Source organism: Poecilia mexicana, unplaced genomic scaffold (genome assembly GCF_051168715.1).
Source record: "Poecilia mexicana isolate PSO_F unplaced genomic scaffold, ASM5116871v1 scaffold_13, whole genome shotgun sequence".
Classification (NCBI taxonomy): Eukaryota; Metazoa; Chordata; class Actinopteri; order Cyprinodontiformes; family Poeciliidae; genus Poecilia; species Poecilia mexicana.
In genome coordinates, this window is record NW_028263382.1 from 16,746,694 (window position 1) to 16,773,116 (window position 26,423).

The 26,423-nt window shown below is 40.6% G+C and overlaps 1 protein-coding gene across 1 annotated transcript; it reads right to left on the reverse strand.

Moving 5' to 3' along the window:
- Positions 1–251: 251 nt before the first annotated feature.
- git1 (G protein-coupled receptor kinase interacting ArfGAP 1) lies at positions 252–25,460 on the reverse strand. Its single transcript, XM_014999285.2, has 20 exons — positions 25,059–25,460; positions 19,880–20,013; positions 19,657–19,769; positions 18,365–18,470; positions 16,643–16,729; positions 16,397–16,527; positions 16,218–16,312; positions 15,539–15,581; positions 14,029–14,077; positions 13,315–13,387; positions 12,104–12,201; positions 11,394–11,505; positions 11,060–11,184; positions 9,083–9,235; positions 5,639–5,983; positions 4,552–4,632; positions 4,080–4,150; positions 3,829–4,005; positions 3,514–3,577; positions 252–3,433 (listed from the first exon to the last, which is right to left on the reverse strand). Exons 1-20 carry the CDS (start codon positions 25,108–25,110, stop codon positions 3,218–3,220), a joined length of 2,325 nt encoding a protein of 774 aa, XP_014854771.2. The 5' UTR covers positions 25,111–25,460; the 3' UTR covers positions 252–3,217.
- Positions 25,461–26,423: the final 963 nt, after the last annotated feature.

Consider the following 26,423-nt stretch of genomic DNA (forward strand, 5'->3'; position numbering starts at 1 on the left):
TCTCTGCAAAGGAAATTATGAGAAATGGGGCAAGTATTTGTATTCAAAAATTTTCAATCGCAAGGATGTGTCCTTGTGAGCTTTGCTCACTGTAGAGGCTGAAATATTTGCTCACTCTTCTTTGCAAAGTTACTCGAGGACCGTCAGACTGGATAGAGACAATCTGTGAACAGAACTTATGTCTTGCCATAGATTTTTTAATTGGGCTGGGGAAACTACAATGTCACATATAAAGAACATTCACACATTAGGAAGGGCAATTAAATTGTTTTATTACAAATGTACAGCTTATGAGTTTCCATTATGATTGACCTTTTCTCTCCATAAGTCACCGTTTTCTCCACTTTATACAGTTAATGCCTTCTGTCAACACAAAGCTCTCCCATCTCTGAATTCCTGGTGCAATTTAAAGAAAAGTCAAGGATGAAAACAGTGCAGATCACAGCACACGTCTGTGTTTAAGAACAAAAACCTGCAACTCTTAACGTCTGCTGTGCATGGATTGGTCCAACTGATAACCTGTGGGTGTCTCTAAAATTAGAAATCATGACCCCAAAATCTGAACAAAAAGTAGTATATAAAGTTAAGTGACATGAGCAAAAGGAAGCATTCAACATTCAAACTAGAGGCACCCTAAGTAGTGTCTACCAAACGTAGGAAGGACTGGGCCACGTGCATTTTAGACCCGTCCTGTTGAGATGACTGTAGTGTGTTCGGCCAAAGTGCGCTTCAGACAAAACTAATCCTGCCAAGACCTTTGGGAGAGTGCGGTACGTAGATCCAACTTCAACCAGCTGGTGTTTGAAAATAGTGCAACTCACACTGAGATCAGCCTGTGTTTCCTCCTCCACATTTTGTGGATTCTCGCTGGATTGTTAATATCTCCAGTCTGATCACACAGGAGGGCAACCAAACGGCACTTCAAATGTCGGGTCGAGCTGACTGAAGATTTGGAGAGCAGACGTCGCAGCCTGAAGCCCTTTAGGCCAACAAAAGGACATAAATATCCCACAAACATAACCCTAACATGGAGCTTAATAGAAAATAGCATGAAAATATATGTTTATTTTTTATATTTATATTTATATATATATATATGGCTCTAGTCTAAAACATGGGCACTGATGATTGAAAGAGCACGTTAATCTTTCCACTTGTGTTTGTCAGTAAAGTCGTAAATCACTAAAACAGTCAGTCGAACAGGAGATGATGAAGACGATGTGCAAAGAGTCACATGGATGAGATTCAACGTTCCTCAACAGTGTTCAGTCATGTGAGGCTGAAGGACAGTCAGCCAAATGAGGGACGACCAAAGCAAAGCGTGATTGAGGCGGGTGAAGCAGTGCAGCTAAACGCGATGTCCTGCTGAAAGGCAGCAGTTTGAGACAAAACGGATGCACAGCTGTTTGATCATATCCTTAATAACCTACAAGAAAGTCGCAGAAAGGATCTCATCAGCATCCGTCCTTACAGAAACAAGCATATTTGTTCGGCACGATACAATGAGCTAGAACTGCTGGGTAGGGAAAGTGCACTAAATATATATTTATATATAAAAAAAAAAAAAAAAAAAAAACATTTGTTCCCATTGCTGTTTCCTGTTGGCAGAGTTCAGAAACACAGACAACATCTGTGGCCCAGATCGGCAGGTCGTCTGAGCTGGAAAACAGCTCGCCTGCCTGATTGTGCTTGCCAGACAGTCCTGCGAGTGAAAAATAACACATGGCGAACCAAATCAAGTACTCTCCATAAACTGAGGACGTTAAACAAGAACATTTTCTACGATCCAGGTGGCCAGATCCAGGGCTTTCTGCATGCCTACTAAAATCTGAATTGTGTTTTGTTTTCTAGCATGCATGCAGGTTAATGGCTGCCAGGCTCTTCCTTGTAAACAAACCAAGCTAAATGTTTTTTTTTGTTTTTTTTGTTGTTGTTTATTATTATTATCCCGCTTGGCACTGCGAATGATTCTGAGATGATTCCACTGGCTGTGTATAAATGAGGCAGAATATTTTTTTTTTTCCAGGAGAAATCAAGCACAAAAAAAAGATAGATGAGGATCCTGGTCTGTCTACAATGTGGCGAAGGGGCTTCCGCTCTGACAGAAAATGAAACGCACTCTCCTTTGGCAACTGTTTCAACCCCTTGGCCACAAGATAACATGAGAGGAAAGAAGAGGAGTGCTTAGAAATGCTGGGGAATCTCTTCTCAGGTTCTTGTTGATCTCTGAGTGTGCAGATTTGCTCATCTTCCAGCGAGAGGGGAAAGTACTCCCAGCTGTCTCCCTGTTATGTCTGAATTCATTTTAGCACAATAAAATAAACTTACAGAAACAGTTAAATCAAAATAACAGTCAGTAAAATTGTCAATACAAAAAAAAACATGATAAACAATAAATCATAATTATTCCAGTGTAAGTGTTTAAAGTCAGTAAAAAAGGGGTGGGGCGAAAGTCCTTAGAGGTGCAAATCAATCTGATTTGTGGGTTCAGAAAGAAATGAAAAAAAAAAAAAAACTGAAATGAAAACATGCCAGATCATGCTGTGTACCACCAACAACAAGACAGCGATGGGTTGGAAGAAAAACTCAAGGCCCTCCAGTACAAAAGCCGGAGAGTCTGAGGGCCTCGGTGGAGGTGTGTCCTCCTCTGCGCCGCTCGCTCGTCCTGCCCGGGACGTCAGTGGAAACAGAAAGGGTCCACACTTCAGGTTGGACAGACAAGATGGGGAGAAAGGGAAGAAAGAGAAGAAAGGGGAAAGGAGAGGAGGAATGTCCCGCCTTCTCCCAGGAGGCTGTGCCGCTTCTCTCTCTGTGGCAGAAGTTCTTCCCAAGGCGACAAGGCGCACAAAACGGGACGGACAACGTTGGACCAAAATAAATAAAGCAATAACGTTTAAGAATCCAGTTCGCTGTACATCTCCCAACATCAGGTTTCATGTTTTCCCACACAGTTTCAGCGGTTTATTAAACGCTTCTCATTCCAACTCCAGATTGGACCCTTTTACCTGTCCTTCCCCTACCTTCACTTCCACGCTTTTGCCGTTTGTCCAGAACAATCTCTGCTTCCTCATGCATCTTCCAAGCTTTTCTTCTCTTCCCCCATCGCTCCCTCCATCCGCAGCCTGATTGTGTCGTCCCTCGTCCTCCTTTCCCCCCCGAAGGCCCCTCCCCCATGCATCGGCCTCTTGGCTCTCTCTCCCCGTCTGTGTTGGTTCGGTCACTGCTTCTTCTCGCGTGTTGTGATGGTGACCAGTTGCTTAGCAGCCTTCGCGATGTCGTAGGCGCACTGGATGACCTGCTGGGTGAGCAGCTGGTAGTCCACCGCCGGGGCCCCGGGCTCCGAGGGCGCCGCCTTGCGACACTCCACCTGCAGCCGCGAGGCGCTGGAAGCCAGCAGGCGCAGGGAGCAGTGGACCGTATCGAGCGCTGGCCGCTGCAGGGAGACGCCAATTAAGGTCAGGCAATGGTGCGGACACAAAAACGCAGCAGAAATCAGAGGAGAGGAGGCCTTACTTTGGGGAAGAGGGAAGCCATCTCAGTGACGGCAGAGTGGATCTTCTCAGAACACGGGACAAAGCTAATGAAAACGTGTCAACATGGAGAGAAAAAAAAGAATAGTTTAGTTGATCTCACTCGACCCTTTAAGGCTTATCTGAAAATACTGAAACCCAAGTCATTTTGCTAGCTCAAGATTAAGAGAGGAAAACGACTGAAGATCATCTCGCTAAGTAAGGCTGGGAAACCTTCGGCCTCCTAGAGAGCAGAACAATCCCTGTTGAGAAGAGCAACATCTGTACGAACGGGCAGCCGGGAGAGTTTTTCCTTTACCTGTCGTGTTTGAACTCCTGTGCGGCCCTCAGCAGCTCCTGGATGTTCTTAGTCACCTGTTCCGTCTTCAGTATCACGTCCTCTGTGCATGGCAGGGTGGGGTCCGGCTCGCCCGCCTCGCCGCCCCCTCCCTCCTCAGACTCGCCTCGACCCTCCTCTTCGCTGCTCCGGCCGATACTGGAGAACGAGACGCGGTTAAGATTAACTGATGCATTTCTGAGGCAGCTCGGCGTTGGCTTGATCGTGCCGACCTTTGTAAATGATCGTGTGTGTTGTCATAGTCACTGTCTGTGCCACTGCCGTGCTTCTCGGGTTTGGACACCTAAAGAAAGGAACAGAAGCAGCTCGGTAAAAAAACCCAAAAAAAAACGCTGTCCTGTGTTGATTCACTTAAAAAAAAAAAAACCACAAAAATTACTTCAGTCAATCTTTAATAGAACAGTTTTCACATTTGGGGGTGAAAATAATCATGGCACAAGCCAAATGTATTAAAAGGCTCGTAAACGTCATCATCCCAGAAGTCACATAGGCAGAGGTAGAGATTTGAACTTAAACCGTTGGCTCATAGCGCTGTACTTTAACCGCTTTCCTCTTGGTGGAAGCAAAGTGCCTTAGCTGTTGAAAATCTGTTGCACATTTGAGTGATACAAATTTGTTTCTTTTAAACAGCATGTCTCCTTTTGGTTTCTGTGTGAATAATCAAAGAGCAGAGCTTCAGCTCACCATGTATCGGCCCATCTCCGTAGATCCGGACACGTGCTGGACTCCATACAGCCCTGGACTACTAACTCCGCCCTTCCTTACCTGGAAGGACAGAGCAACACACACATATGGAGAGTGGGAGAAGCAGTTGAGACCAGAGAACATTTCAGATCGATAGATTAGCCGACAAAACGGTTTGGCTGAGGGAAGAGTGACGGCAGGGAGAAACAGCTGAGAAACAAGGTGAAAGAGAGCCAGCTTTAGCCTCGTCCCACTGCAGCTACAGGAAGCTCTGTGTTCTCTCTTGTTTCTAGAAGATCTGTAAACTATTAGGTTAAAATCACATTGCACAAAAAAAAAAAAAAAAAAAAAAAAAAAAAAAAAAAAAACTATGAACACAGAAGAGACTGACTTTCAACTCCAGAAGGTTTTCTAGGAGATAAGTGAGAAACACCTACAGTGGAGATGAAATGGAGCGATGACACCGCAGTGAGCGAGGGGCGGATGATGAAGAGACAGACAGAGAGAAAACACACACACAGGTAAAACTTGGTGGAAGGAGCTGGTGAATTGGACACCAGGTGGGGGTTGTATTGAGGCTGAGGGAATAACTGACGGCTGAACCGGTCACACAGGTGTCAGGATTGATCCAAATCCTCCCCCACCCCATCAGAGAGATGCTTCTGTTTTTAAGTGTGAGCATGCGTATGTGTGCCGTTTCCAGATCTAGCAGCGGCAGCAGAGCTACCCGGAAGGTCACAAAGAATCGGAAAGGATCCAGGCAAAAGAGCAGAGCGTCGGAGGAACCGCCAGGCAAAAGAACAACTGAAACATTCCAGTTTCTACATCTTTCTCCTTAAGATCATCTTTGTGCTCCTCCTAGAAAAACTGAAATAAGTCAAATACTTATTTATTTATTTATTTATTTTTTTATGAATTTAACTTGAGAATTGTGCACAAATCGATCTTTTGAAAGGAGAAGGATCGGTTAAAAAGATGCAGAAGATAAAGAGGTGTGGAAAATACACATCAGGATTGGACTAGTGCCTAGCAACGGCCAATCAGGACCACCGACAGGAAGGTTGGAAGGTGGGGCTTTCTAACTTACGCTGGGTGTGTTGAGGGGCTGCAGGCGGGCTGCAAGGGAGTCCAGGGCTGGGGGGCCGTGAGCCGTGGGCCCCGGGGCTGCCCCCGGCTCATACATTGAGATGGCTTGCCGGTCCCTCCGGTGGAGAGGGGGGTAAGGGCTGGCTGAGGGGGGCACAGAGAGCCCCGTGGGGTCAGCTCCTGAACCGAACCCACCCAAAGCCCCAGCAACAACTCCTCCAAACATCCTGCCACTCACCCAGTGGCCTCCCCCCCCTCCACCTGGGCCCCCAACCCCATGGCCAGCTGCCCCCCCAGCCTGCTGGCCCTCCCGTAATGCACTGTTCTCTGTCTGCATCCGGGTGATCTAGGGGAGAGCGGGAGGAGAGAGGATGGAGGGTGGGATGGAGGAACACAGGTGGGTAGTGGGGAGGGGGGCAGGAGAAACTGAATCATCAAGAAACAGGCAACCATAATGAAAAAAAACAACAACAGCTTCTCACTGTAACTCATATCAAACATGGGGGAATGAAGTATGTGATAAAAAAAAATAAAAATACTTAAACAGGGATTGGGTCTGATCAAACACTAGGAACCTGCAGTGCGACCACGCACAACACAATTCACAATTAGGCGTGCTACAAAACTAAAATACCAGCATCTGATTGAATGAAGCAGCTAGAAACCATATTGAGACCTGACCAAAGAAAATAAAATCCATTTACTTTGATGCAATTCCTCTGGCTTTGCTGAAAAATTGGATTATGAACTGCAGCACTGAAAACAAAATGTTTTAATCAGTGAGGTCCTGACTGTGGGTGAGCTAATTTTCTATGGGATATTTTATCATTTGGTCTCCAAGATCAGTTGCAGAATCTCTACTTTGGAAATTATTTCATTCTTGCACAGATTAAAAAAAAAAAATAGAGAGAGAGTCTAGGAAGTCATTTTTTGCTTAATGCAGACACATGAATTTAAAAAACAAAACATAACAAAAATCCCATTCATCCAACTCTGATACCCCATTAGCACCTTCATATTTCCACCTTGAACCTTTTTTTTCTTCTTTAGATTAAGCATTAATAGGCCTGTCGCGATAAACGAATTATCAATTAATCGCACGATAAATTAAACCTCATTTTAATTATCGGCTTTATCGTCTCTTCCTGCCTGTTTTTCTTTCTGTTGACACTGAATGAAAAAACGCTCAACTCCGGTGCTCTCTACTGACCCTCCCTTCCCATTTCCTTAGTGTAATGTCCATCTCACACTACACAAGTTGTCAGCCGACTGTCGGCCCATTTTCAAAACCTGAGAGACACATTAGCCGACAGAAATCCTAGGTATAACGGTTTGATCGGGTTCGATTGTGCGGTGTGGTGTCCAGCCACGTGGGCACAAAATAATGGCTACAAGTCCAGTTAACTAATTTTAAAACCAGGCATTAATCAATGCTTTACTAGAATCTACCTGTGATGGGACAGCAGGGATTCAGCGTAAAGTCCTGACTGAATGAAAATCATTATAACCTATTTATGTCACGTTAACAAAGAACAGCTGAAAACCTACCGGGTTTATCAACTGTGGTAGCAGTTTGGCTCCGACTCCTCCCTTTGTCATTTCTATATTCTTTGCACGAAATGTTGAATAAACATTAATGTTTGCACATGTCATCTCCAATGTCCGCTGGACTTCGGGTTGCTCCCTGTCAGCTGTTTGGGATTCCCCTCCGTAATTTCCCCTCAGAAAGCACGGAGGAGAGCTTTCTGATTGGCTACCTGTCACATGCAGCGTTAAGCTCCCAGTCGGGGAAAACCCCTGATTTAGATCAGAGCGGCCACGACTATCTACCTAACACACCACACACTGCAGGATGATCGGTTACGAAATCACCAGCCACAATCTTGGATCGCCCAACGTTCTAAGATTATCATAAGGGCAAAATGGGGGCAAAAAATCGTGTAGTGTGAACCACTGCGTCAGGATGTGCCCGTCTTCTCTATTTAAATCTAGTGATTACTGAAGGCCAATACAGTATACAGACTTCATAATCTGCACTCTTTTGGTTGAATGCAGTATTTATTTCCACTTTGGCTTTATGTTTAGTTTTTATTCAAGTACGTTTTTTGTTAATGGAGACTGAGAATTGTATTTTTGTTTTTGATTGTTTGGTTTATTTATCAGTTCCAGTATTATGTGTTCTTTTGAAAATAAAGTGTATCTATCTATGGCAGGAAATCGCATGCATTATTAGTCAATATTATCGTTTATCGCAATAATTTTTTAGACAATCGCTCAGCAAAATTTGTTATCGTGACAGGCATAAGCATTAACAATATTTTACGCTGAGATTATATAACGTAGGAAACATTTTTCTACCGTTGGGTTTTCAGAATCACCTCCCAAACATTGGCTCTTAAAATTTTAGAGCAAGCTAACTAAACAGCAAACAAACTTTGTTTTTGTATTCATTTCTTGAAGGAGTTTTGGGATAATTTTGCATATTTTCCCAGGTTGTACAAACTGACAGCTTTGTATAGGGGGCACTTTTCTTTGTTTAGTGAACATAAATCATGCATTATGTCTGTAAAACACTCTTAATTACAGGCATTAGCATAATTAAAGACTGTAGTTACTTATACATCATCACAATCTATTATCCAATAGTGAATTAACTAAGAGTGGTGATCCATGTCTTGCAATCATGGACCTCATGTTGCTTTAAATGGATCAGCAGTGGAAAATTATAGTTGTTTTCTTTTTAAAAAAAATATCTCTCATTTACAGTGTGTGTCCTCAATAAAACTTCAGTGATGTGACAATGAAAACCACACGGATGAATCATGGGTGAAACAAATTAAAACAAGCAGTTTGTAATGAACAAACTGCCATGAAGATGACTCACATGGAATCAAAACAAGCCACAATTAACAGACTGGCATTATTAAAACGACACAGCAGCCAGGCTTCATACAAGAACTAAGGGTGAAATTGTTTCTTGTCGACAGAAAAAGCTCGTCTTCCAGTAAGATCTTTAACTGAATGTCAAACTAACATCTGTGTGGAAAGAAAATATTAACTATCTAAACACCAAACCACAAGTTTGAAATCCAACTTTTCTTTGAAGCGTTTTACAACAAACACTTTGACTTTATTACATGTCATGACCTTTTTTTCCCCCCAGTTTTGTCAAATAGAGATTTCACATTCAAAGAACAAGAATTTTATAAGATAAGGTTTTGTGAAGTTATCAGCATTACATCCCATTTAAAAATAACAGAAAATGTTCGTATCTGTGGCAAATCTGTCTGCTGTTAGCCTGGTGCCTTTCTGTGATGTGATGTGTGTTTACTACAAGAAAGGAAGCTGCTACTGATAACCTTGGTTCCACAAAATCTGCACTGTCCCTTTAATGCATACTCTGTGCTCTCACTTGTCTAATTGATCTCTGAATCTTCTGCCATACCTCCTTCTGCAGCCGCCGGACCTCTTCGCTCAGGTTGTTGTTGACCTTCATCAGCTGCTGCACCTTGGCTTCTGAGGAGGCCAGGGCCTTCTTTACCTCCAGATACTCCTGCAGGGTGATGGGGCCGTCGGACAGGTCAGAGGAGTCCATGCTCTGGGTGGTAGGAAGAGGGAGACAGAGACTGGTGAGGATTTTAAAACTTGCTTACATAAAACTTGAGTTGAATGTGAGAAATCCTCATATTTTTTCCGCTTACAGTGCAAATCTGTGATGCTTTATATGTATATTTTTAAAGATAAACAAGAACAAATTGGAAATTAAACATGTTTTGTTCTTCCCAGCTCAACAATGAACTAAACAAATGCTTAAAGCATAAAGTCAACAAGCCGTTGCAGATTCAAAACATAAAGTTTTGCGGTTTTATGCAGGACAACAAAAAAAAAAAAAGTATAATTGCATACAATGTTCTAAATTTATCTTTGTCTGCGTCTTTTTTTGGCTGTGTATTTTCAGCGACAAGAACAGGATATGGCTCACTTTTGCTTTATTTAGCCAAGTGCAACAGAAGGGCCCGCCCAAGTCTGCTTCACAGTGAAACTCACTGGAAGTTTAGGATCAGATTCAATATCAAATTAAATTAAAGCCAAAAAGATTAATACTTTGTGTTGCACCTTATTTTTGTTCCCCATTTAAAGAGGATTTTAACTTGTCCGTTATGTTTTTTGAAAGGCTTCGCAGCAGTGAAAATGAAATCCCAACATTTTATGAACTGATCAGACTAAAGATGTCCTCTTTATGCTAATTGTAAACAGAGTGTGCAGCTGTGTGAGAGGAAGAGGGCTGGCTTGCCGTCCAGATCAGACAGTGGAGCCTTAGTTCTGGCTCTCTGCTCGCCATCCTCCCCCACTTCCTGTGACCCTGAAGCAGGCTCGTATTCAGCCCTCTTCCACTCCCTGCAACTAAACCAGTTACGACTTCCAAACACGGCTGTCCGCAGCCATTTAACGGACACCAGATTAGCCACCCGACCTTCTCATTTCCACATCATTTTCTCTCATCATATTGTTCCCTGCCTCCTCCTCTCCAACCATGCAGCTACACACACTCTCGCTGCATGAACAATACCCCACTGACGGACTCAGAATAGCTGATGATGTCACCTAGAAGCTATGACCGAATCCAGAGTGCGGCAAATTCCCTCACTGATGACAAAGATGTTTGAGCTCCTTTTCTCATAGAAACCAAGTGAATGGCTGAATTCTTAACATTAGTATTTCAAAACGATGCAAGAGACTTTGTAGAAACTAAGAATTTAAATTTTTGTTGTTTTCTCTGAGTAAAGGTTTAACAAATCCCAAACTTCTGAACATTTTACAAAATTGAACGTTTAAGTTCTAGTTTTTATACTTTACTCAGTCTATGATATATAGAAAACCAAACAAAATAAATACTAATAAATACCAATTATGTTTCACAAATGAAAAACAGAATTTATAGATTCTCTATTAATCAAGGTTCAGATTGGACAAATGTATGGATTTTAAATCTTAAGGACAAATGTCGTCCAGATTTTTAAAAAAAATAAATATGTGAAATCGCCCTTTAGTTTACATTCGATACAGATCTCTGAAGCAGAGGCCAACTCCGGCGCTGTTAGCGGCACATTTAGCCAGCTGTGTTTAGTGTCACAACTCTCACTGAAGCTGCTGCAGCACAAACGGTTAAATGTGCCAGATTCCTCTTCAATACGTTTTTATCCAGGCAACGATGATGAAAGTGAATAGAGTGAAACAAAAACGGTCCTAAACGTTTGTGCTTGGCTAGGCCTGATTCATGGACCAAAATTTATTTGGTGGCAACATAATTTCTGACCAAAGTGGTGTGACTTTTGGACTAGAATTACCATGGCATAACTGGAGGACAAAAAGACAAGTGAGAACATGTGTGTGTGTGTGTGTGTGTGTGTGTGTTTTCTACCTTTGCACGGTTGCTGCGTTGTGTGTTGTTGTTGTTCTGGGTGGTCAGCTCGCTGTCCGTGTCTTCATCAGAAGCTACATTGTCGTAGTCGTGCTCATCATCATCGATGCCCAGGTCCAGTGGATCTGAGGGACAGAGAGCAGTGTTCATCAGAGCAGTTCTGTCTTTCCTGGGATCATTGTAAATAATACTGCTAACAAAATACATGACATAAATAGTGCAAACAAATACAGATTATTTCTGTTGCTGTGGTCACAATACTTTGTCTGCATACGTCTATTTAGCCTTCATGTGTTTAAAATCTTTCCTGTGTTACTTTTCGTCTCCGTCTCACCGGTAGGACTGCTGAGTCCTTTTCCCTGCTGTCTCCGCTTGGCGTCACTCAGGATGTCAATGATGAGCGTGGCGAACTCCCGAGCGTTGAAACGAGCCAGCTTCTGACGACCCTGATGAAGAAACAGTGATGAGCATACACGCGCACACATTCACTCACATCGCAACGGCCTCCTAAGAGTCAGTCAAATGCACATAGATCCACTATGCAGACCACAGCCAGCAGCTCTGTCTGAGTGACTCCTGTGGTCAGCTACCATGTGTTGTGGAAAAATATGGTCATACAACACACACACACGCACATATACACTATGGTAACTAGGCTAACAGAGAAACAATTATGCGCAAACGCATGTAAACCCTGCAATTAGGTAAGCTCGCTGGCATTTGCAGGAGACAGTAAAGTGGACAGTTTCAAGCATTGTGTCCAAGTAGAGCTAAGATACGGAACAGAAAAACAGACCCAGAACACACAGGAAAGGTCATTTTCTTTTTCAAATGCTAGAAAAACCATCGCATGAGCAGACATTTGGGATTCCTTTAAGAACGAAAAGGAAAAGATTTTTTTCACTCTCTAAAACCGGCTTTAAAAATACACTGCCCACATCAGCTCTAAGAACTTTCCCCCCAGTTTCCTCTTTCTGACCTCTTCTAGAAACTCTCCGTCTGCACGTGCATGCGTGTGCAGTTGAGTGTGTGTCGGGTGTTTACCTGGTTTCTTGTGGCAGAGTATTCAGGATTGACCGGCAGGAACGGCACGGCGCTCCGTTCTGTTACCAGAGTGCTGTGGTTCTGCGTCGTCAACCACACTGCAGACAATAAAGAAAACACACAAATAAGTGTGTGTATTAAAACAACAAGGTCAAATCGGCTCACGCATGCGCAGCCACCCACATCAAACTCAAAGTCCTGCCACCCACACGGATAAGGAGACATAAACAGAGTTTAGGAAAAAGGGTAGAGAACACCCAAAATCTCAATTTAACAGCTTGGCAGCTTGGCTCACTCTGTGCAGATTAAAGTGTGTGAGTGTGTATTTGAGACACTTACCTGCAGCTTTCTCAGTCAGAATATTTTATTTCTGTTACTGAAAGAAGAAGCAGCCAAAAGAAAAAAAAATGAAAAAAGAAAAAAGAGAGGGTGTAGGAAGAGGAGGAGAGAGCCACTTCCGTGCTCCGACTCTCCTCCTGCCTTCGCCACATTTGGCCTTCCTCTCCAAGAAGCGCTTTTCCCTCTTCCTCAGCCCGTCCTACCAGCTCCCTCCCTGCTGCAGTAAGGCTTTTTCATTCTCTCCATTTTTTGTTCCTTCTAGCCAGATAAGTCGATGGACTGGAGGTATTTTTATACTTTCAACGAGGCACAGGTGTCTGAGATTTTTAAAAGAAAAACAAAAGCCATTTTCTGTCTCACTGGTTCAACGGAGGAAAGTTTGGAGATTTATGGGAGAAACTGCTCAAAGAATGTTATTGCATTTCTTATTCTACATATACAAAATAAACAATTTAGCTGTCTAGAAATATCACAAAAAGCAAGGATGGGCAACTTATGGAAACTTAAGGGTAGGACACTGCTAAAAGCAATGCAGCTGTAAACTTTGGTGCACCCAACTAGCATTTTGAGTTAAGCGCTCCAGTTCATAAAGTTAGTTTAAAGCCCAGAAGGGTCACCAACAACAACTCTCACTCCATTTTAAAAATGCAGCTGATAAGGCTTGACCTAGTTGGCAAGCTGTTTTTGATAAAAGTGATTAAATTATGAAGTGCATTTGTATAATAAAAAAATAAAAATAATTCAAACCAACGTTACCACCCTATGAATGCTTACTTTCAAGTTCAGTTTTGTTGCCATAACTGCCCACGGGTATTTAATGTTCCTATGTTACTGAAGATGAAAACAGATTAGTGACGAAGGACAGCACTCACCTGCATCGTTTTCCCTGCGATCCACCTCATCATACACATCCATAGCTAGTTCTTCAAACAACCGGTTGTTGAGCTGCGACACAGAAACAAGTTGCCAATAAAATGTTAAATGTCAGTTAGAATACGTCTAATGGAAACGACGGGGTAGGATTTATGAGGCCTCATTACTAGCAAACCACAAGCCTTCACAGACGGAGCTCAACAGGAAAACATTTTTTGGTAAGGAAGCAAAAATGAGGTGCAACAATATGTGTATTTGTTTTTCCTTCAACAAAAGTCTATTTCATAACAGTGATGCCCCCCTTGCCCCCCTGCAGTTTGACATCAAATCAAATTGAACTTCGCTCGTTTCTGGTCAGTTTAGGTTTGCTAAAATTAAATCTATTTACTAAATCCCAGACTACTGAGTATACTCTCTTATCTGCTCTTGGCCAAAAGAAAAAAAAAAAAAACAAAGGACAACTAATACTGTTCCTGGATTGGCTGCCTCACAAATGCCAGCCAATAGGGTGTCAAGTATTTGAGTTTCCCTAGACGCATTTTCCTTGGTATATTTTAGATATATGAAAAAATAAATCAGCAACTAGCTAAATCCACAAATACCAACCACAATTTTCAATGTTAAACAATGACAAAAATGATGATGCCTTTCATTGTGTATTTTTTAACTATAAATGTTTTATTAGCGATACAACTATTCAAAATAAAACTTACAGCTTGCAGCTTCTTCTTGGCAGCCTTGGCGAGTTCAGAGAGGTCAAGACTGAATAAAGGCAAAAAAACAAGATGATAGTCAAACACTGTTCATGAGCACAATACAAAATAAAAATACAGTGGAGGGGTGGGAGGAGAAAACCGTGGAAATAGAGACAAGAGGAAGAGGTAAGAAGAAAACATCAGTGTTGTTCTAAAGAAAGAGGGAGGGAGCAAGTAGATGCTGACATGATGCATTAGAAAACTGAGCTTAAGGAGACTATTGACGAAAAAAAAAAAAAGACTGTGACATCTCAGGAAATATTCGTCCTCAAACTCCAAGTTACAACAGGGAACGATATAAAAATCTCAAAGCAAAAAAAAATTCTCACCCAGATTGTTGTCTATGTGTTTTAAGTATGTGGGAGAATACAAAACAAATAAAGCGGCAACACATCTGGAAAACGACCATGGAGTTAGAGCCTTAGCGAATATGAGCTGCATTTTATTGACCCTGGTTACAAATCTAAAAGATTTACATCTGTGTAATTCTATCCTGAACAGTGATTCCTTAAAAACTCGCTTTGGGATTTGTGAAAGATTTATTCCATGTGTGAAACCATAAAAGCAATATTCCTGAAGAAACTTTTAAATATCCCAGAAAGTTTGCAGGCCTATTTAAAACAAATTTGTAATCTCTAACATTAGTCTCTTTATGAGAACAAAAAAAGAAGTTTTGTAGTTTTTTCAAAAACATTGGTTAAATCTCATCTTATGATGTTCTGAGTGAATCGGGTACTTTACTACACCTGATAGTGATCTCGTACTGATACACAAGATCAGTATGAAAACCTTTATCATTCCAAAATGTAATATTTGGTTTGATTAATCGGACCATCTAGTGCTGTGTACTTTAAATAGACCTATACTGGTAAAAAAAAAAAAAAAAAAAAAAAAAAACACAGACATACAAACAAGTGGAGGAGGAGATATTTGGAAGGAACAAGGAAAGTAAAGATACCTCTGTGTTGGGCACTTAGGACGAGCTCTGGCTCCACCAAGCGCAGCGAAAGAGAAGAGAACAGAAGAAGAGTGAGAAAAAGGAAGAAAGAGATAAAGAAGGGGAAGAGATGCCACATCAAAACAGCTTTAATAGTTATAATGAAGAATCAACCACCGGAACAGAACAGATGCAGGGGGAGGTTAGATGGCGGCTTAGAAACCAGATTCACATCAGTAAAATGGGTAAAACTAGTTAAGGTATAATTTTGTTTTCTGACAGAAAATACTAAGAAATTTGTGTTCAACTAGTTTATTAAACCATCGCATTTCAATTTTGACTAACTACACATTTACTATGAGGACACCATGTGGTAAGAGCAATACACTGCATCACTTTTAACATCTGAACGGAAACTGCAGCAGGTTAGGCAGCTGCAAGTGCTAATACAGATATTCTTCATGCTATCAGAACAATTTGAGCAACAATGAGATCAGTTTCAAACATAAAAATTGAGGGCGTGGTCCATACCTGTCTGCCATTTGAGGAATGATATAGTGGCCATTTTTGTGATCTAAAAAAGAATGAGTGGTAGAGACTTAATGATTGTTTGAAAGCTACAACAGAATATACAGAAGGTCACAAATCTACACATCCCTGCTAAAATGATAATTTTCTATACGGTAGAAAAAATGTTGATAAGTATTTCAAAATGTTTGTCATTTTTGATGTGGCATTTATCTTGTGAAATCAAAGCAAAGAACAAATTAAACCTGTTCAAAAGGCAAACAGAGTAGAAGATAAAAGATGTGCAATGACCCAGTTGGATAAGCGTAAACAACATCATCTCCATCTGTCAATATTTGGCAGATGGATCTTTGATCAGATTATGAGGACATCTCTCGTCCATGAAACATCATCTTAAGGCAGAATGCTACCATCCTCGTTTTTTTCACCGGTATTCTTGTGGTCTTTGTTGTTGGCTTCTTAAAATCAAATATACATCATGAAACGTTTGCTCAAGAGGTGCTTTAATCAGACACAAGGTTTTGGGAAATGTTAGCTAGCCCTAGATATTCTTTTAGATATTCAATTCTGTCTTGTAATCAAACTCAAATGTGTCAGTCTTGTCTTATCAGAAACTTCGGGGAAATGTCCAGTTTTTCTTCAGTTTTAGTTAAAGGACTGTTCGACCAAGTCAATCGATTACCTGGTCGCCGGCCACAAAGGTAGAAGGCCAGTCTGTCCGTCAGCTCATACTGACACTCTACAAGACGCTCTGCTAGCTCGACGTGGCCGGCCTGCCTGGAAACAATAAACGCATCATCCTTTATCGTCGTTCACGCGACGTTCCAATCACGTTTCCAATGATTGTGTTTTCAGTTGTACCTAGCGTAGTCCATCGGTGTGCGCCTGTTGATATCAAGAGCTCCGGGATCGGCGCCGTACACAACGAGCAACTCGGCCTGCAGGATCTGCCCCGCCTTCGCTGCGACATGAAGCGGGGTGGTGCCTTTCTCCTGCAGCATCGAAAACGGACGCAAACACAAGTCACATCGCAGAACAGAGCTGGTTGCTGCTGTTTTGTTTTTGTTTATTTTTGTTAAGCTAGCAAGAGGATGTTTGTTTCCTGACCGGGTGGAAGAAGTTGGCCTGAGCACCGAGGGACAAGAGGCGAAGACACGTCTCTAAACTCCCAGTCCGCACACTCGAGTGAAGTTGCTAGCAAATAAAAGCAGAGAGGACATGAAGTGAGCAGAAACGGCGAGGCGAGACAGCAGTCTTTTATTAACCTGCTGGAACTCCCCAGCATCAGGGATCATTATACATCCTGCTGTGTCATCCAGAACACATCCTGCTGTGGGGGGGATTATAAGGAAGACAGAATGTGTGCGCACTTGTGTGTGAACGGTGGATAAAAGCAGCATTGCAGCTTGGGCCTGCTGCTTCACAGTATGAATAGGTCCATCTTTGCTAATTGGCTTAAACTATTCATAACCGCCGAACGTCTTACCCACCAGCTGAATGCAAGACGATGAAGGTCGACTCTGACATACTAGGTAATAAACTTTATTATTGCACATTTTTAATCAAAAACAGATTGAAGGTAAGATAGAAAAATGCTTTATGTCCATTTCATCATTTCAATTAAGGGATAGTTTAATGTTTATAACAAGATCAATTTAAAAAAATTTAATAAAACTGGAGTCAAATAATTTTGTTTTCCTTCTTAAAATATGGAGAAGGCAGAAGCAAAAACAGTCTGAAGTTCATTCAAACGGGTTCGATTTGCATTTGGAGGCCACCCCACTGCAAACGAAATGGATCAAAGGGGCTCTTAGTCCTAGAGGGATAAACTGCTCTTAGTTTGCCAAGTCAGCCGGATCCACTACTAACAGCTCAAATCAACACCATTCTCAACATCAAACCATTAAAAAAACATAAAATAAAATCCATTGTTATTCTTCAGTAACACTTCAATTGATATATTTTTGTTGCCAATCACAGCCAAACACCTCCATGGACTCGTCGGTCAGAAGTCGTCCATTTCAGGCGTCTTCTGCTTCTTTTCACTGACTTTTCAAATCTCGTCTAGTGAATTTCTTTTTATTAACTGTTTATTGATTCTGTATAAATGTAACTGTCTTAGTATTTATTTTTTGTCTTTTCACATTGGGATGAGGGATTATAACACGTTGTAACAAGTCATGATTTTTTTTCATCTAATAAAAATTGAAAAATCTTATCACTTGAAAGAGGATTTATTTACGACTAGAAACGCCACAAACAAGTTTCCAAAGAACAAAGTGCAAATTTCTGCAGTGAAGAAGGTTGTTGCTCAGCTACAAGCAGCTTTAAAGTGAGAGAAACAACAGCTATCCTGGTGTTGACTCGCAGACTACTGTCTGTGCTACTTGTACTTGGAGAAACAATTACTTCTCCATTCTGGATGTAAAAATCTGTTCAAACTGAAACCTGCAACATATTAGTAACAATAATGTGGTAAAACAAACAAAATGAGGATAAATAGTAAATAAGACAGTTTAAAAATAAAAAGTGAATCAGTGTTAAGTTACTTTTAGTTTTAACTGGAACATCGAATCCGACTTGATTATGAGAATCTGAAATATTCTAAGATCCAATGTTAGACACATTTTCACAGGGATTTGAAAATAATAGAAAGCTAAAGTTATGAGGAAAAATAGATGACATGGTCACGATTCTCTGCATTCAATAATTTTTTTCAGCAAACTGATCAGAATTTCTTTCCAAAACTATTACAGGCAATTGTCTGTGCTCTAAAGTCATATTGTACTTAGAAAGAAGGATGCAAGTGAATAGAAGTGAAATACTGACCTTGCTGAGATCCTTTGTAGTGACACCATCATCATCCCGACATGGAAGCTTATGCACAAATGCCAACATCTGGTATTTGGCTCTGATGAACTCTGACTTAGCAGTACTGAACAAGTGAAGAACAGGAGATGATTAGCAAAAAGATCGTTCCCAGGGCAACACATGTAGCAGTAGTATGTCAAATAAAGACTGAATAATGATGCACCAATCCATTGGCTAGTTAGTGATCAAAATTGACAAATTTGCTCTTGATACAGTCTCTTCTGGCAATCAGCTGGTAAAATATTTCAAAACTAAACTATTTTTTGGTGTGCAAATAATTACATTTTTATACACCTTGTTTTGAGTTTGGTAAAAAAAATAAAAAATAAAGGGACATATGCTCTGATATGACGGGGGTGATATTGTTGTCCTTTCATTTTCTGTTGAATTAAAATATTTAACTCCTACCACAGAACCTGCTGCACATTTAAATGTTTGATACATTACGACTGTTGAATTGAATTAAAACAAAATTAACATTGATTGATTGATTTGTGTCGTATTCCTTGGAATGTCTGAACAAGCAAAATAAGTATCAGCGAGGCAGATCATAACAAAACTGGAAATTAGGTTTAGGGAATCTCTGCAATCCCCATCTTTGCTTCTTGTTGCAAAATACATTTTAGAATCACAATGTAGCTGCAAAGCCAATGCATTTTTGGTTCAGTGAAAGTGCCAATATGAATACAATTGTTGTACTTTGACCATAAAGAACTTTCTATTCCTTCCACTTTCATACCTTCCTATTACGTAAAAAAAAAAAAATAAAAATAAAAAAAATAACACTACAATATAATAAAAACTGAGAGTCAAGGATTATTTTCACATTTTGTACATAAACTCCAGCAGCAGATAAATGGTCTCTGAACCAGAGTTGATGGTTCGCTTTGCAAATCTCAAATTCAATGAGTTGTAAAATGGAATACTTTTTCCAGATTTATACAACTTGAAAGAAATGCGAAAATATTTTTTTCCTTCAGATCAAGTTGCTGTTGTTTTGACCCTCCTATAAACACATTTCAACCCAAAAGAGGCCAAATAATATACTGGGACAAAACGTCTGTGAGAGCAGAGTAAGAACTGCAAGAAAGCAGAACCATAAATAATAAATAAATGTCAACATTTTGCAGAATTTAAAGTATCAACTCAGAGAACCTGCTCTTCGTCAGTGAAAACATTAATTATGCTCACAAACGGCCAATAATTTGAGTGTCTGTGTAATTTTGTGTATTTTAAAGTTGTGTACTTACTGGACTTTGTCCTGAGGGTTTGGTTTCCTTCGACCGCTCTGCACCTGTGCAGGGTCCAGGAGACTGTGTTCCCATATGGAGTTGGCTCCATTACTGGCCAAAGTCTGAACCATCTGCAGTGAAATCAATGAGACGATTCCGTGAAGGTTCATCATCATAAATCCAGGAAACTTCTCCGTTTTCCTACTTCCTCCAGAGACGGTCTTCAGCTCTCAGCTCTTACCTGGAGTAGTGTTGGAGGCCATCCACTGTGCCTCAGGTGCTTTACTATGGAAATATGGCGGCCCAGGCTGCGGTGGACTGAACAGCACTCATCACAGATCAGAACCCCTCGGTTGATGCTGGCCCAGCCCGGGTCTGTCGAACAAACGAAAAGATGCACAGCACAATCAGTGGATGTGTGTGTGACAGACCTCCCGGCTTAGTACGTCAGCTTCCTGGTGCAAAATTGGAGCTGATGTCTAGCAAATCATCTGGAATCTGAATTTATTTTCCAGAACTGCATAAAAGCTGATGTAGCAATATGTCCACCAAAAAAGTAAGTGTAAAGAGATCGTGATCTAAATACGGCGAACTGATTAGAGGTTGACTGTCTCGAGGTAAACAGTGGGTGGCACCAGCTGTCCCCCTGGGTGCTATTTAACCAAAACAAAAAAAGGGATGGGGGTTGCCACGGGTTGATGTCACAATCACACTTCCTAAACAATGGAAACGGGGACAGATTTACTTTTGATCATTTTATTCTGCTTATCCAGAATAACTGAAGCAAATGTGGAAAATAGAGGGAACAATTACAAACTTTGCTGCTCTTCCTGGAAAGCTGCAATCCATGCTCTGCTTACAGTCAAATCCAATACACTTTTGTTTCATCAATAGACACAAAATGGCTAAAGACAATTGAATGAAATCAGCTCTGACCTTTCAATGCAGTACATTTCGGAATGGCACTGCAACCTTGTTAATTTGCTTTTAGAGTTTTGAGTTTCCGGTGCATGCGGTAAGCATCTTTTGTTAATCGCATAAGATTGACAATTGTGATAATGTGTTTTTACACATGTAAGTGCTGAAACATTGTGGATGTGCAACAATACATTACAAAAAAAGCACTCTTAACCTTTAAATTTTCTTTTTTGTTTATTTACAACAAGAAATGTTACTGCAGCTTGATGTGACAGCAAAGCAGTGCTGAATTGTGAATTTGAATAAAAGGATACATGGTTTTCAAACATTTTTACAAACAAACATATCTGAAATGTGTGGAAACCATTTGTATTCATTGCATTTGTAGAAATACCTGCATTCCTTGAGGGAAACTTTCCATTAGATATTGACGCTTCGGACTGATTTTCAACTAAAAATAGCTCAAGTTCAGTCAAACTGGATAGATTGTCAATGAATAGTGGTTTTCCAAGCCTTGCCACAGATGCTCCAAGTTGAAATATAGGCTTAATCTTAGCCATTTGATCTAAACCAGGCATGTAAAATCACAGTCCAGACAAAATGGGATAAATCCATGAACCAAAACTCCTGAATTATATCTGAATTGATTCTTCAGATATAGTTCTGCAGTTTAACTAATGACCAATATTTATTTTGGATGTGTTGAAGCAGAGAGGGATCTAAAAGTACAACAGCAGGACATTAGCCTGTAGTGATTGGAGTTTGATATCCCTGATCTAAGCTGTTCCCCTCGATTGAAAAATCGATTTATTTACTGCATGTTTATGTCTGTTAAGGTTGAGATGGAACGGCACTGAAAGCAGCCCTTTAAACCATTCAGACGAACACAACAGAGACACAATTAAAACTGTCAGATGACTTATTACCCTGCAATAACTCAGAAATAGTTTGGATGTACTTTTATTTCTTTCCTACTTACGGAAAGTTTCTGTTTATATCATAGGTTTGTGGTGTCTTTCTATACTAAAAAAAAAGATATAAAATGTCTGATATTTTACAACGAGATATTAATATTCATGGAAAAACCTTATATAACCTTGTATTAAAGCAGAAAGTACGGCGGCCACCGTAAGAAAGGCTTACAGTATTCAATTACGCCGCATGAACTGATCAGTAGATTATTGCGAGCGAACGCAAAAGAAAACAAAAATCCCCATGTCCCCTGGAGGGCTCCGTAGAGTTCAACTCGACATCAAAATACATCTCAAATAAACATAAAACCTGCAAACAGTGAAGCCTTGTGCACACTTGCAATCTGCCACACACGTCTCTACTGAAGGACACGATTGTCGGCCTTTTCATGTTTAGCTCTTGTGTTCTCTCAGCGCCCCACGCCAACCCGTATGCATGCATTTTTACGCATCTACTTAAATACGTGCCGACAAATCTTACAGAAAAAACTCCTCATTTATAAAAACTGATGATGTATTGTTCTATCCCAAACTTTGAGATTTTTTGGGGGTTTTTTTTGAGGACATCCGTGTCTTAGCGAGACTTTTTTTAGTATCTGTGTGGAGACAAAAACAGACCCAACACACACTTAACCCAGTAGCTATGGGTACTGGGGCCTGCAGCGGCCAAAATGTTTGAGAAACAATTATGTGGTTATGCCTACATGCAATTTGATCCGCATCTCAGGGGCAAAAATAAAAAAATAAAAAAATCACGGGGTCCAAACAATCTCTGGAGCCTTCAAAGAAAAAAAACAGATTACATACAGGTTGAGTTTTTACTTACAAGGTGCTTCCAAAATGTAACATGTTTTTTTTCCCTGATTTAAAACAAATTACATATACATATATATATATATATATGTATATATATAAAAAACACTGAAAGACAAATCATCGAGTCTGGACTACATTCATACTCTCAGGACCTTGATGATGTGGTGAGCAGCACACAACTTAGCACACTGATGTCAAAACAAGTATCTCCACATTTAGCTGCAAATAATGCAAACACACACTCATCCTCTGTCTGCATTAGTCACTCTCAAACTGGGATAAAACTGTCCTAGTTCAGAGTATTAATGGAGCTAAAAAGGTTCATCATATGATGAACCAACACACTTGGACGTTTTGTTTGCCACCAGAAAAAGCTGCAGCAAATGCAAAACAGCTCTGATGAATGCCGTTTGCCTGGTTTAGAAAACCAGCTTCAAACTTCAGAGAGCAGCAATTTAATTACTTAATCTTTAAAATAAATATAAAATCTCTTAGAGCTTAGGCTACCCACTCCGCACCCACCAATCAATGTGATGGCTACACACCATTAAGCTATTAGACCTGCATAGACTATTAGCGCTGCTTTATTGGCCAAAGCTGCTGAATGACATAATTTTGCCTAAAACTGCCCCCAGTTTGTGAATCCAGAACTGACAACTGTTTATTGAAGTGTTCATAAAGCCTGCCAAAGGCACTGAAACAATAAGGACTAATGATGAATAGCAGGATCAGAAAAAGACAAACGCCACCAAACACATCTTGGCAAGCCCAACCAAACGAGAGTCTCAGTTTCTAAAACAATCAATGTTCTACTAAAAGTTTAACAAGGATGACAATATGATTCATAGCCACTATAAAACTGTGCACAAAGTGTGACATTAAAGGCACCCAAGACTTGGTCAGAATCAGGAGAACAAGTTGTGCTTTGAAGCAGAGGCAACCAGAGATCCCCTTGTGCGACACAAAGCACGGTAGCAGCGGGGTGGCATGTCACCAGAGGTTAGGTGGACGTTTTGCTGAATGGACTGACAGTCTGAGTTCACACATGTCTACCCTAAGGAGGATATGCTCCCACAGATCTGATACAAAACATGCTGCAAGTAGCAAGAAACACTCATCGCCATGAAAATAAATAATTTCATTATAAAAAAAAAGTAATAGAAACATGTAAATTATGCTTAAATATAAACAGGATTCCCCTTTTAGCTATATTGCTAGTTAATCTATGAAAAAATGGATGCGTTACTCTAACTACAATGTCAGACCACTCAAGAAAATAGGAGCTCACTTCCAGTTGGTCTGATGTCAGACATTACATTAGAGTAAATGTAAACGAGAAGCAAAAGGTAAGACAAACTGGCGAAACGTGACAGCAAAAACTGGTTCAAAAGGGTGGGATTGTAATAGTTATTTGGCTGTGAATGACTAATTTTGCTTACATGTGGTTATATTTGTGAAAGTGAACAAAAAGGTTTGTCTGAAGTCAATCAACCAAATTGTTTTTGATCAGCAGATCAAATAATGGAAAATCTTTTTTTTTTCCCTCCCCATTTTTAAATACCTGAAAACAAAGAAAACAATCATTTCTGGTATTTAAGCAATTGTTGGAGACTACTAAAAATAAATAAGGATATTACTATTGATTAAATGCTATTATCTTGACCAGTGTTTTTTGTGTTTATTTTATTGACTATTAGAGTAAAAAAGGGAGGGAGAAAATCTGGAATCTGTCAAAATTGGAATCAGGTCAGGCAAAGAAAATTGAAAATCAATGTTGGCCGGGAAAAGCATGATCAGTGCATCTGTTAAGATAATTTTGCAACACATCTCCCTGCCCTTTTGTCTCTTTCCATCTCATTTAAAGGGCTCCAGGGGAAGGAGTCATTCAGGTCATAAAAAGGATCCCATACCGAATGGATTAAAGGTTAATGTGAGCTTTTTAAAACCTATTGCTAGCGTTCAATATTGTGTTTTGCAGTACTGAACTTTTTCATTTAACGCCATATACTGCCCACTCCCCAAGTCTAAAAATGTAATTAAAAATATGAAATTATATTCAAATATAACTTTAACTTGGGTTTCCATGGGACTGCTGTCAAATGCAGTCAAGACTACGAGGTGGCAGCAACTTACCATTTAGCGAAAGTTAGCAGGAATGGCTAGCGTCCTAAGCTAAGCTAGTCGTGTTCGGTACGCAAAATCCAATACCTAAAAACAAATTTCACCAATAAAATTGGTTACTTTTAAAGATTAGTGTGATCTAATAAGTCAGGGCATCTATCCTGACCAAAGAAAAAAAACAGCAAAGAAAAAGCAACATCGCCAGCTAAGCTAAGCTAACTTGTAAAGGGGTCCATCCCTGTCAGGAAAATCAAAACAAACGTTCCTCCAAGCATAAATCTGACACCCAAATCTTCCGCTGCAGTGAATAAACCGGTCCTCCAAACATACCATCATAGTCAAATCCAGCCTACTCAGTAATTTACATTATCACTGTACAGCTGTTAGCTAAATGATGTTCCCTTGTCCGATAACACGCCTATTTTTCTCTATTTATTTTGGGCCTAAGCGAAGCTCAGGAGTCCAGGCCGTTTTCCTGCTTTGCAGACCCCATGACAGTGACAGAAACCTCGGCCCCGTTGGCCCACCACGTCGGCTTTCCTATGTATTGTTCCGACACAATGGTCTATTTTTATGTATCTACCCCCTCCCTACCTGGCGCACTGCAGTCAGCGCAGACTTCAGTCCTGTGCAGCTTTCTTGACATCTCGAAGGTGGCTGAAACCGAGAGGTGGATGTCTGAGCCGATGTGAACGCTCGCTCCGTCTTTCCTCCCCCTCGAGCCACCGACCGACCGACGTCTGCCGTCAATCGCTTGCGGCTCCTGAATCCCCGGAAGCCGGGTGGCGTGGTTTGCTTTCCCGGCGGCCTGAAAACTGATTTTCCAGTTGCTTCGTGGGTCTCTTTCTGAACTCCAAGTCTAGAGCCAAGTTAAGTGGACACAGTTAATGTCTGTAAATGAATCGCATCTTGCTAAGAAGCTACATGCGTTAAATTAAATCTGGCCCCTGCATTGCCTGCGATTCACCGAGAGACGGCAGCTCTCCACCTGCCACTTTGTCTGTATGGTAAGCTGTTTGTATCATTATTGGTTCGAAGTACCCCCATTCCTTATCTACTTATTCCCATTTTGTCCCTTCATAGTTGGATTTTATACCAGTAAATAAACAATTTCGTATAAATGTCATATGTCATTTTAAAAATAAATTAAATATGTAAAATTTAATTTAAATACTGAAATCTCAATTAATTTGTGCTCCAGTCAATTTTGGTTCGGTTTTCAATATGAGCTGTTCCACTCTTATCAAATATGTCAAATTATTATCTCAGGTCTAACCCAAAATAGAAGTGTAGTAGATATTATTTGTTGGATAGGCATGTTTCTTTGCAAAGGTTTATTTATAAAATGTAGCAAGTTACTGTCAATTGTCAAAACAAGTAAACATAAGATTGGTGTCTTCTCTTTTGATTTTACTCTTCAGGGGTCGCCACAATAAAATGATCCGTCTCCAATTAGTCTTATTGTCTGCATTTTGTCTTCTCACACAAACCAACTTATTTTCCTCTTTCACCACATCCATAAACCTATTTTTTTTTTTTTTAGCTTTCCCTCATCCTCCTGGCTCAAACCTTTGCATCCTTTTACCGATATGACCACAGTCTCTCCTCTGAACATTTCCATACCTTCTCTCTCTAGCTTCTCTGACTTTACCTCCAAAACATTCCAAAGAGAAACTCAACATGTTGAACTCGGCAGCCTCCAGTTCTGCCTACTGTCTTTTCCTCGTCAACTCTGTCTCTAAACTGTTCATCAGCTCAGGTCTCACTACTGTCTTGTACCCCTTTCCTTTCAATTTTGTTTATACTCTTTTGTCACACATGACACCTTTTGTCACCTATCCCAACCTGCTTGCACATACTTCTACACTCTTTTTCTACACTTTCTGTCACTCTGAATCATTAAACCTAAGTACCTAAAGTTGTATACCCTCTTTACATCTACTCCCTGCAAGGTCAGCG

What these genes read in the sequence shown, in the direction of transcription:
- git1 (XM_014999285.2), bottom strand. Translation starts at nt 25,110, where the DNA reads ATGTCAAGAAAGCTGCACAGGACTGAAGTCTGCGCTGACTGCAGTGCG. An exon ending in CCTTTGTGGCCGGCGACCAG is followed by an intron (nt 15,582 to 16,217) that starts GTAATCGATTGA and finishes ATTCTTTTTTAG; the next exon opens with ATCACAAAAATGGCCACTAT. An exon ending in CGGAGATGGGCCGATACATG is followed by an intron (nt 4,151 to 4,551) that starts GTGAGCTGAAGC and finishes TCCTTTCTTTAG; the next exon opens with GTGTCCAAACCCGAGAAGCA.